At 42.6% G+C, this 12,569-nt stretch overlaps 1 protein-coding gene across 11 annotated transcripts in view; it reads right to left on the reverse strand.

The window, feature by feature from the left end:
- Positions 1-1,425: 1,425 nt before the first annotated feature.
- Positions 1,426-12,569, reverse strand: part of LOC102971018 (zinc finger protein 227) — a 45,363-nt gene continuing 34,219 nt past the window's right edge. For 3 of the 11 annotated variants that reach the window (XM_042968338.1, XM_042968339.1, XM_042968337.1), the window contains 5 exons: positions 11,256-11,325; positions 10,751-11,005; positions 8,510-8,636; positions 7,333-7,455; positions 1,426-3,836 (listed from right to left, as the gene is read on the reverse strand). In XM_042968338.1, the coding sequence (XP_042824272.1) occupies positions 1,720-3,836; positions 7,333-7,455; positions 8,510-8,636; positions 10,751-10,858 (2,475 nt within the window). In that variant the 5' untranslated portion in view covers positions 10,859-11,005; positions 11,256-11,325 and the 3' untranslated portion in view covers positions 1,426-1,719. Of the gene's footprint in view, positions 3,837-7,332; positions 7,456-8,509; positions 8,679-8,839; positions 9,276-9,605; positions 9,692-10,750; positions 11,006-11,255; positions 11,326-12,569 lie in introns of those variants that run through there. The other 8 variants (XM_042968341.1, XM_042968344.1, XM_042968347.1 and 5 more) reach the window with 8 other exon arrangements.

The raw sequence follows: 12,569 nt of genomic DNA on the forward strand, positions 1-12,569 counted from the left end.
AATGAAATGTATAAACCTTGACTAGATTCTAAACCAGAAAGAATGTGATACATTATCAGGACAACTGATAAAATTTGAATAAGGTTTGTAAGTTAAATAGTGTTATGTATCAGTATTAAATTTTCCTGATCACTATGCTTGTAGCTGTGTAAGTAAATTAAATATCCTTGTTCTTAGCACATACACTGATGTATTTAGCTGCAAGGGGCAAGAGGTCTGTAACGTACTCATGGTTAAAAATTCTATGTGTAGAGGGACACCTGGGTGGCTCAGTCAGTTGAGCAGTTAAGCATCTGACTTTGACTCAGGTCATGATCTCATGGTTTGTGAGTTCGAGCCCTGCATCGGACTCTGTGCTGACAGCTTGGAGCCTGGAGCCTGCTTTGAATTCTATGTCTCCCACTCTCTCTGCCCCTTCCCCACTAGTACTCTGTCTCTCAAAAATAAATAAACGTTAAAAAAAAATTTTTAAGTTCTATGTGTACATACAGATATCAATATGTGTGTATATACACACATTCACATACAAGGAGAGAATGATTCAAACATGTTAACTCATCAATCTGAATAAAGGGAATACAAGAGATGTTACAGAACTTACATTTTTTGGAAAGTTTGATATTATTTCAAAATAAGAAATTTAAAGAAATGCAAAAATACATATGAAACAAAATATCATCATTTAGCGATAACCAGAAATACCTATTCATCTATACCTTTTCTAATGAGATCACACAAAACCCCATGCCTTGTTTTTTTCAGGTTAATATATTCTGGACATCTTCCAATATCCCGAACTATAAATTTACCTTTTCCCATCTGATGTTTGCATAGTGTCCTACTGGGTTAATAAATCATAAAATACTCTATCCAACTGATTGTTTGTTTCCTATTACAAACAATGATGCAATGACCATTCTTTTTTATACATCTGTAGCAAATACAAATTTACTTCTGAATATCAAAGCTTCATCCCAGGGGATCTATTCCTTAATTTTAATCCAATATGCCATATGAAATAAAGCAATTATAGTATGAATTCTTGGTTATAGGAAATTTAAGTCAGTAATTTTATTCACTTTTCACAGCTTTACAGCTTTAGTAAAAATAATGGTCACTGGAAATAAGTATAAAATATAAATTAAAGTAATCCAGAAACCTCCCTGACCACCCCCCCCCCGCCAAAAAAACTAGCTAGTATGTATATGGCAAATATCCTTTTCACACAGTATCTTTAGGCATGTATTTACTTTTTTTTTTTTTTTTTAACGTTTATTTATTTTTGAGACAGAGAGAGACAGAGCATGAACAGGGGAGGAGCAGAGAGAGAGGGAGACACAGAATCCGAAACAGGCCCCAGGCTCCGAGCTGTCAGCACAGAGCCCGACGCGGGGCTCAAACTCACGGACAGTGAGATCATGACCCGAGCCGAAGTCGGACGCCCAACCGACCGAGCCACCCAGGCGCCCCAATGTATTTACTTTTAAAGACTATAGCAGATGGATCTTGCCAAGAGGGTTACAAGCTATTCCTCCCCCTCGATGTTAGTTCCGTTCCTGGCATTATGGTTCCACGTCATCATTTTAATGGAGGTTAGAAAGATCCCGTCTGAAGAAGTCCCTTTCCACTCTCAATACTTGATGGTTTATCACCCGCAACGACCCTCCAAATATGTGACGACGTACGTCCTGACGGAAGCCATTAAGACATTCTTCACTTTCAACGATTCTTGCCAGTGTGGACTTTCTGATGGTACGTAAGACGTGAAGGGTGACTGAAGTCCTTACCACATACGTCACATTTGTATGGCTTCTCACCAGTGTGGACTCTCTGATGGGCGCGAAGACGCGAACCCTGGCTGAAGCGCTTACCACACTCTTCACACTTAAATAGTTTTTCCCTGATGTGAACGCTCAGATGGACTCTAAGATTTGAGGGGAGACTGAAGGCCTTTCCGCACTCTTCACACCTATGGGGTTTCTCTCCCGTGTGGACCCTCTGATGATGGCGAAGGTTCAAGCTCCTCCCAAAGCCTTTCCCACACTGCTCACATTTGTAAGGTTTTTCTCCGGTGTGGCCTCTCTGGTGGTATATGAACTGTGAACTGTATCTAAAACCCTTTCCGCAGACATCGCATTTGTATGGCTTCTCCCCAGTGTGGACCCTCTGATGGGACTGGAGACCAGAGGACTGACTGAAGCCCTTACCACATACACCACATTTGTATGGCTTCTCTCCAGTGTGGACTCTCCGGTGTACCCGAAAGTCTATGGCCTGACTGAAGCTTTTGTCACACTCCTCGCATTTATAGGGTTTCTCTCCAGAGTGGACTCTCTGATGAGCATGAAGATTCGATCGCCAGCTGAAGCCCTTCCCGCACTCCTCACATTTATACGGTTTTTCTCCAGTGTGAATTACCTGGTGCAGTTTAAGATTTGAACTGTAACTGAAGTCCTTACCACACACATCACATTTGTACGGCTTCTCTCCAGTGTGGACTCTCTGATGGGTTTGAAGCTTTGAGGACTGGCTGAAGCCCTTCCCACACGTTTCACATTTGAATCGTTTCTCCCCAGTGTGGACGTTCTGATGGACTTGAAGATTAGAAGCCTGACTGAAGCCCTTCCCACACTCCTTACACTTGTAGGGTTTCTCTCCTGTGTGAACTCGGAAATGGATATGAAGATCGGTATTACGGGTAAAGCCCTTCCCACACGCCTCACATTTGTATGGTTTCTCTCCAGTGTGGACTCTCCGATGGCATATTAGCGGTGAATTATGACTGAAGCCCTTACCACAGACGTCACATTTGTAAGGCTTCTCCCCAGTGTGGACCCTCTGGTGTATGTGATAGTGTGCAGCCTGAGTGAAGCCCTTACCACACTCCTCACATTTGTAGGGTTTCTCTCCCCTGTGGACCCTCTGATGAACACGAAGATTAACACTCCAGCCGAAGCCCTTACCACACTCTTCACATCTGTATGGTTTTTCTTCAGTGTGGACCCTCTGATGGCATTGAAAATTCGAACTCTGGCTAAAGCACTTACCGCACTCTTCACATTTGTAAGGTTTCTCTCCGGTGTGAGTCCTGTAATGAATGATAAGGCCTGTGCTGCTACTGAATCCCTTGCCACAACTGTCACATCTGTAGGACTTCTCCCCTGCGTGGTCAGACTGATGAGGATGAAAAGCGCTCTTACCGAAGCAATTGCCAGGTTCGTGACATTTATTGTGTTTCTCTCTTGGGCGAATTCTCTGAAGAGCCTGCAGGTGTGGACGCCGACTGGAGCATTTCTCTCCTGGGTGAGCGTTGTGAAGTGGAAGCACTGAGCTATGACCGAAACCCTTTCCACACTCACGACACGGAAAGAGATCCCCTCCTGGGGGTACATGTCGACTGAAACCGTCGCAAATGCTTTTGCCGCCTTCGTTGTACTTATAGGGTTTCTGTTCTGTGCCAGCGCTAATACGATCACTAAGTGATTGCTTCATGAAGGCCTCACATACACTCGGGTTATTTTTCACATCAACTTGCTGACCTCTACTCTGCTCCGGTGACTCACGCGGGTAGGTATTCCCACAAGAATCCTGAGTCCTCAAAATAGGTACACCTGCAGTGTAACTGGAGCTACCTGCTTTAGGATTCATTCCATTATTCTCGTTTTCAGAAACCTGAACAGAATCACCGTGGAGTAACTGGGAACGCTTCCTCTGAAGACAGCTGGTTAAATCACTTGCCACCTGCTTCCAGATCTGCCAGCAGGATAGTTCTTCGTGTGAAAGGTATTTTAATGCAACGTTTCGAAGAGTCTCCATCTCCTTTTGATTCTTGCTGCCTATAAGAAAAAGCAATATTCAGAGATAAGGACAAGTGAATGCTTAGGTACAGAAACGTCAGGATTTCACATGTAGGCCCTACGATAAGGCCTCCACAAACCATGGGGAGGGTCACGTCTATACAGTATCATGTAACCTTTTATGTGTTTCCATGCAAGTGGAAGCAAAAAATGGGGTCAACAGACTCTTAGCCACTAAGTGTAAATGTAACCCATTTTAGAACCATACATTTCATAGATTAAAATGAGAGCTTTAAGTTTGAAATCAAATGACTGCAGGGCAACAAAGACAAGCCACATTCTACCCTACAATAACATCAATTAAAAGCGTACTCACCTTTGCCCTAGTAGGCTTATGGTAAGAGGCATCCTCCCCAGTAAGATTACAAAAGCTTATAGGCATTAAATAGTATTTTAGGTCCTGGCAGAAATCACACATAGTAAGGACACCACTGTATGGAATGCTTGTTTCAAAAAAAAAAAAAAAGAAAAGAAACAAAGAAAGAAATGCTTGTTTCAGTTCTAAACACACACCTAAATATTATATTTATGCTGGATAAAGATGTAAAATATCTGATCGAAGGTCATGGCTAAAAATGTATGGAAGCCACTGGCTTAAAATGTTTGAGTGGGGCTGGGTACCAAAAGTCCTTCATTAATTTGCTTAAGTGGAAAGTTACATTCTAATAACATAAACTGAAAAATCTCAACAGGTATCTATACGTTTCTAGGTATGTTCGGTGAAGATGTCCATGCCCTAATCCCTGGAACCTGTATGTTCACGTATGTAGCAAAAGGGCTTTAGATCTGATTAAATTAAGGATCCTGAGATGGGGAAGTTATCCTGGATTATGTGGATGTGTCCAAAGTCATCACAAGGGTCATTATCAGAGGGAGGTGGGAGGGAACTGTCCCGGGCCTCACCCTATGCATCTCTGCCTTTTGCTGGTTCGGATTTGTATTCTTTTCGGGGCACCTGGCTGGCTCAGTCGGTTGAGCACGTGACTCAATCTCGGGGTGTGAATTCAAGCTCCACGTTGGGTGTAGAGATTACCAAAAAAAGAAAATCTTTTAAAAAATAAATAAATAAATACAAAGGCTGAACCTCACTCCTGAGGCTAAGTCTGCAGGTGAAAACGAGACCCAGTGAAGGGAAGCAAGTATCCAACACCCTGAGCACATCAACCATGAAGCGACATAGGAAGGGGAAAGGACAAAAGAAGGGGTACATCCATCACTCGCTCACAGAATTCATTGCCTTTGTATTCCTTTGGCTATAATGCAGTTATAATTGTAAGTACAGAGCTTTCCTGTGTTCTGTCATTCTAGTGAATGCCACCTGGGTCCTAAGAGGGTGGCCCTGGAGAGCCCAGCTGGTGTCTGACGTCTTGGTGAGTGGTCTTGTGGAGGTCTGTGCCCTTAACCTGTGCCGCTGGAGCTAACTTCGGGTGTTTCGTATCAGGACTCACTACAGCATATCAAAAGGCTTCTCACATTGCTCTATCAGCTAGTTAATATCACTAGGATGCAAATTACACTGGAAAATTTAGAAAGTCTGTGATTTTCTTTCCTGTCAGGACCCTTCTCATGTCCACAGGTACATATACCAGTCTTCTGATGCCTGGAAATGTCCAATTTGAACCTACTGAACATCTACCATATATGCGTTCTGTGATCGTTTAGGTGTTAGCGAGAGGGGCAGGCACTCAGCTGGGAGGCTGGTGGCTTCCATTCATATGTAGACAACCCAAGCCTCTTCCCTGAGAACTGATGAACTGAAATGCCTTGCGTCCTTGGCACTGATAATCTCTGATAGTTTAGTTATCCATTCTGATAACTGGGAATAGCTTTTATCTTCTAAGTTTACTCAGTATAAATCTTTACATATTCCAAGACATCTTAGAAATGAGAACTATGTTAGACATTCACTGGGAGACGATGTTCCAGAACAATCCATTAGTCACATTAGTGTGCTCTAAACCTATGAGCCACCTCTAGGAGTGACAGAGATGGGATGCCCACTTGTCTCCAGTATCTGTAAGCTTTTTGTTTTTAAGAATCTACAAAAATAAGCCCTTTAATTTGTCCTCTTGTGACCTGCAAAGAGCACTTTAGCACAGTTTTTGTATGTGGGGCATGGCTGCAAAATCCTGAAACATGCTGATGGTGAAGAGGTCAAAAAACCTTTGAGACAAGGTGACAGCAAATGCTACAAGATCTGTTAAAAGACAGACTTGGTCTATTATGCAAAACTGAGAAGTGACAATACTTAGGGTCGGCATTCCTGAGGTTGAGTCTGCACGTAAAAACGAGACCCAGTGAAGGGAAGCAAGTATCCAACACCCTGAGCGCATCAACCATGAAGCGACATAGGAAGGGAAAAGGACAAAAGAAGGGGTACACCCATCAATCACTCGCAGAAGTCATCGCCTAATTTATCACGTTTGCAGACAAGCTACTGTTTCATTTTCAGGCAGAGGGAGAGCCTATGAATTTACTTGATCTAGGAATATCTAATTTTTAACTTCTAAATGGGTAGAACTGAGAAATATGCCAATTAAAGACAAAGGGCACTAGGGGAGAGAAAGGAAAGGAGATCAAAGAGTGAAGTGAAAGGTGAAGGAGAGAGAGAGAGAGGGCAGGAGAAAGGAGGGCGGTAAAAGGCTGGGCGGGAAAGTGATCAGCCTGTCTGGGGACATGGACAAGGCATTCTTCCCATCTGGGAAAGGCTGCTATTGAAAGGCTGGTACTGTAGCTCACTTCTACAAGAACAGTAACTAGGTAATTGACTTACTCACTTAACAAGCACGTATGGGATCACCTTCTGTGCAGAAGGCCCACCCAAGGCTTTGAGTAGACACAGCAGATAAAACTGCCCAAATTCCTACTTCCTGGAGAGATAGAGGACGCACAAGTAAATAAAACTGTGTTACCAGGTCAGGAAGCGATCGGTCCTTAGACACAAAATAAGGCAGGGTGAGGGGACAGAGAAGGGAGAGGACGACACATTAAACAGCAGACGCAGAAGGCCTAGCTGATGTAGGTGAAACCCGAGCAAAGACCTGAGTAAGGGAGTGGCTGCGGACTCTATGCCCAGGCAGAGGGGGAGCCAGTCAAAGGCCCTGAAACACTCCAAGGGGGAGAGACGACACTCCAAGGGGGCCAGGACACCAGGGATGATGGAATCCAGGGTAAAAGCAAGGCTGATCATAGAGGAACCCGGTGAGGCATCCAGATGAGGTAGGGCCTTGCAGGCCACTGTGAGGACACGGAGAGAAATGGGAAGTCTCTGGAGGGTTTTCAGCAGGGGAACGGCGTGATCCCACTTGCTCCCTAAAGAATCACTCAGGTCCCATGTTGAGAACAGATGATAGGAGTGCAAGGGAGGAGGCAGGGAGACCAATGTGGAGGCTGCTTTCCCAGTCCAGGCAAGGGATGACAGTACTCGGACAAGAGTGGTAATCACGGGCGTGGTGAGAAGCAGATTAGCTGGTACCTGAAGGAACAGCCACATGGTTCTCACTGGAATATCCATTTCTTTGGGTTTCTCTTTCCATCATCCAAAGCTTTTCTTCTGCCTCCAACTGGGACATCATATCTGGCTTGAAGGGAACATGTCCTATGAAAAGGCAGATACATATTTTTAAGATGAACGCAAAGCTGTATTTTTGTCCAAATTCTACAATCCTTAGAACCTCTAAAGTGACAATTTAAGAACTTTTTTGATCACAAACCATAAGAAATGGATTGAGGTCATGACCTAGTCCGTGTCTAGACAGAGATAAAATTAGATCTAGCCAATGGCTGTTCTCATCCTATTTCCCACTCTCACACCACTCACTGCAAATGGTCAGTTTGTGCTTCAACGTGAGCATGTCTTCATAAGGAACTTTGATGGTTTCTGCCCTTATTCTTGTTTATTCTATTTCACTGAAAACTAAAACTCCAGTACAATGTATTAATTCCATGACCCACCAATGGGTCACAGCCATAATCTGAAAGATAAAGTATTTGAAAAACATAGAAGCCAATTTATAATTTATAATTCCCATTTATAGTTAATTTTTTTTAATTTTGTTTTTAATGTTTATTTATTTTTGAGACAGAGGCACAAAGCACGAGCAGGGGAGGGACAGAGAGAGAGGTAATACAGAATCTGAGGCAGGCTCCAGGCTCTGAGCCGTCAGCACAGAGCCCAATGCAGGGCTCAAACTCACGGACCATGAGATCATGACCTGAGCCGAAGTCAGCCGCCCAACTGACTGAGCCACCCAGGTGCCCCCCATTTATAGTTACTTTAAAGAGGATTTCTCAACTGCCCCACTATGAATATTGTGGACCGGCTACTTCTTTGTGGTGGGGGTTGTCCTACACGCTGTAGGTTTAGAAGCACTGGCAGCCACTAGGTGGCAGTAGCACCCCTCCCCTCTAGTTGTGACAATCAAAACAGTCTCCAGACATTGCTTAAGGGCGGGGGGGGGGGGGGGAATCATCCCTGGACAGAACTTTGCCTGAGCAGAAAGACCAGGAAAAACTATGCCTGCAGTCCCAGGGATTAGAAAAACTTGTGCTTTCAAGGTCAGGGAACCATTTTAAAAGGTCCAAAGCTTTGAAATGAGGACACGGGCTCTCAATAGGGGTGAGGTTCAGTGTCACAGTGCGCCTGTACTCACCCACTGAAAGCAGGTTCTCGAAGTTCTCCACCATCACATCTCGGTACAGCTTCCTCTGGGCAGAGTCCAGCAGTCCCAGCTCCTCTATAGTGAAGACCACAGCCACGTCCTTGAACGTCACTGCCTCCTACGACATCAAACACACACAACCTCGATCCCATAATCTCCACTGGAAAAAAGCCGGGATTGAAAAGGGTAAAGAGGATTACCAAAAATCTTGTTGCTGATTTGAAGGGAACCCAGGCAGATTTCAGTCCCAGAGCTGTCCCCCATTCACTGTCCCCTCCCGATCGCCCCATAAAGCTTGGATTCTGTCCCCGCAATTCTCACAGGCCTTTGGCAGTCCTCCAGGACAGGCACACGGCTTTCTGTGTTCAATGCACATGCCGTATCCACCTGCAGCATTCACAGCTGGTGAAGGCACAGATTGAGTTCAAATTTCAAAGTTTTAATTACAGGACCTTGGGGGAAATTCCATAACTTGCCACTATCTCAATTTCCTCTTTTCTTTAATGATGTCTAAACCACAAGGTGTTTGAAAACATTAGATGAGTAAGTGCATGTAAGCCACAGAGAGTGGTGTCTGGCACATCTCAAAGTGCTCAATAAATCTGAACAATTACTATTATACGGTCTCATTCCATTTTGCGACCAGAGACTCTAACATTCCTTAGAATATGATTTGTCTTTAATCAATACAAATCATGTATAATTAGTTCCAGATTTTTATTTTGTATTTATTTTTTCAGTTTATTTATTTTGAGAGAGGGAGAGTATGCACACCCGAGTTGGCGGAGGGGCAGAGACAGAGGGAAAGAGAATCTTAAGCGGGCGCCACACCCAACACGGAGCCCAACGCAGAGCTCGATCTCACGACCATGAAATCATGACCCGAGCCAAAATCAAGAGTCAGTCGCCCAACCGACTGAGCCATCCAGGCGTCCCATAGTGACAGATTTTTAATTTTAATCAATGCTGCAAAGATCCTTTTACAGAGATTTTGGCTAAGAGCAGCAATTGCAAAGTCACAGAATAAACACTTCCAGACTTTGCAAAGAATAGCAGATTTCCCTCTCAAAAGGTTTTCCCAGTTCACCTTTCATGCAAGAGTACAAGTGTTCCTGAATCTCTAGACTCTGGCCAAAGAGGACAGAACTCCTGTTTAAAAAAATCTTCGACAACCTAAGTGATAAATACACAGAAAGACTTTGTTCACATCTGCATACGTTTACTTATGAGTGACCATTATTTTCTCCATAAATTTGCCTTTTTTAACACTCCATTTCTTTTACTCATATACCAATTAAGTTTTTCTTTATCATACTAGTCTTTTTTTTTTTTAATGTTTATTTATTTTTGAGAGAGAGAGAGAGAGAGAAAGACAGAGCGTGAGCAGAGGAGGGGCAGAGAGAGACAGAGACACAGAATCTGAAGCAGGCTTCAGGCTCTGAGCTGTCAGCACAGACCAGAGCCCGACACAGGGCTCAAACTCACGAACTGCAAGATCATGACCTGAGCTGAAGCCAGACGCTTAAACAACTTAGCCACTCAGGCGCCCCTCTTACTAATCTTAATAGAGTTATTAAGCCTTTCTTTAACGTATGTAAGTACAGCTGACCCTTCAACAAGGGTTTGAACTGCATGGGTCCACCCTATATACAAATTTTTTACAGTACTGTAAATGTATCCTCTCTTAAAATTTTCTTAATAATGTTTTTTTTCTTCTAGCTTATTTTATTGTAAGAACATACACAAACATAACATATACAAAATATGTACTAATCAACTGTTTATGTTATTGGTAAGGCCTCTGGTCGACAGTACGCTTAAAAGATAAGTTTCTGAAGAGTCAAAAGTTAATATGTGGATTTTCAACTGTGCAGGGGGTTCAGCATAGTTTGAGGGTCAACTGTAGATCCCACCAATGCCAATACTGCAAATACAGAGTTAAGAATGCAAGTGAAAAAGGAATGCGGGAAAGTACAAAGAGCTGGTTTGTAAGCAAAGCAGGAGTGTACATTACTTTTGTCTATTTCAAATTGCTATTACTTTTTTCAGAGATCGTTTTGTGAAATAATAAAGATAAAACAGCACACACACATGCACACAGAGTCTGGCCAGAACATGCACTCAAAATCTGTTGTTTTCCACTAACCTTTCCAAGGAAGAGAAAAAAGGATGTGCCTAATCTCTGAAAGGTAAAAACACACCTTGGGAGCCACAAAAGAATGCCTTATTTACCTGAAACTTGGTCATTTTCTCCTGCTCCTTCTCGGAAAGGTCAGAGTCCTGAGAAGGCATAACTGGGGAAGGACAAAGAAGCCATGAGATGCAGGCCAGGGCGGCCATGAGCCCATGTGGATCTTTGCAGAAATTACACGAGAGTTCTCCTACTTCCAGGCAGTTGCAGTCACATCCAGCATGGTAAGGAAAGCATGGAGTAGATTCCGACTACTAATAAGTTTGTTAGTCAGAGGCCACTGGACAGTCAATAGCCTGCAGAATCAAATGCAGTAACCCTACTATAAGAATTTTCCATCCTGGGGACAGTAGGAAATGAAGGGCATTGTTAACAACATGTATAGGCTTAAAAAAAAAAATGTGGTTCTAAGTCAAAGGCCTCGGTTTAAATCCTGGAAATGATACTTGCATCTATGTAATGTCAGGGGTGTTAAAGAAAAAACTCTGTGCCTCACTGTGGTCATCTGCACGTGAGGACAGGATACGAACTGCAAATCATACTCACCTCATAAGGTTTTCCCCGGATTAACAGCAGATGGAAAGTTCAAAGAGCCAGGAATCCTTTATTCCTGCACCTGCAAAAAAGCAGATGACACTTTGCATTATAAACTGTATTTGCACAGGTCTTTTCTCAAAGCAGCAAAAAAGACCAGAAAAGTACCTGGACTTCATAACGCTCTCCTATGAAACTCACCTTTCTTCTCTGAAAATCCTAATTTTGACTTAAAATTTTCTCTTACTTAACAATTCTTTCCCCGGGGGTGCCTGGTGGCTGGGTTGGTTAGACATCTGGCCCTTGGTTTCGGCTCAGGTCATGATCTCCTGGTTAGTGAGTTCTAGCCCTGTATCAGGCTCTGCGCTGACATGGCAGAGCCTGCTTAGAATTCTGTGTCTCCCTCTCTCTCTGCCTGTCCCCCACGCATGCTCTCTCTCTCAAAGAAAAAATAAAATAAACATTTAAAAAATAATAATTTGTTGCCCAGCTAGTAACATTTCATCGACACTGGTATTAGTTTTCTAAAAAGCATCATTTCGAGTCAATTTACTTCATGAAGTCAATAAAAGGCTTATTGGTAAGAGCCTTTTAATCCTATGTGCATAGAGATAAAGAAAGACACAAAATAAAAATCAAGAAACACAGAAGACAGATTGAGAGGCTCCAACATTTGTCCAATAGGAGTATGAGGAAAAGAGAATGAAAGAAATGGCAGAGAGGTCTTACTTCAAAAGACAATTGTGAGTTCATACATAGAAATTCTGAACAGTATAAATAAAAATATTCTCTTAAATCATACTGAAACTCAAGAATGCAAAGAACTAAAAACTGTACATAAATAAGAACTAAAAACAACAACAAAAATCCTTAAAGCTCCCGGAAAGAAAATACGGTTTACCTAATAGAAATGACCATTAGACTGACAGAATCGGGGAAACAGAATGGAGATCTGAAACAACTGAACGAGATCTCCAAAAGGAAGGAAAAAAAAAAATAATGGTCAACCTTGAATTCTATGCTGGACAGAGTGACTACTGACACAAGGGAGGAAAAAAAAATTTGTTCAGCTGAACAAAGATGAAGAACATTTATAACTAAATGAGCCCTAAAGAAGCAATGGTAAAATAACAAAACAAAACAAAACAAAAAAAACCCAAAACAAACAAAAAGACCCTTGTAAGTATGTTGGTAAGGTCTTTGTGATTTAAAACAAACAAACAAAAAGCCCAAGAAAGATCTGACCAATTTGGAGGGTAGTTAGAACAAAAATATAACCTATCCCACAGAACCTACCCTACAGTTTAAAAAAAAAAAAAAAAAAAA

The sequence above is a fragment of the Panthera tigris genome, chromosome E2 (assembly GCF_018350195.1).
Source record: "Panthera tigris isolate Pti1 chromosome E2, P.tigris_Pti1_mat1.1, whole genome shotgun sequence".
Taxonomy (NCBI): domain Eukaryota; kingdom Metazoa; phylum Chordata; class Mammalia; order Carnivora; family Felidae; genus Panthera; species Panthera tigris.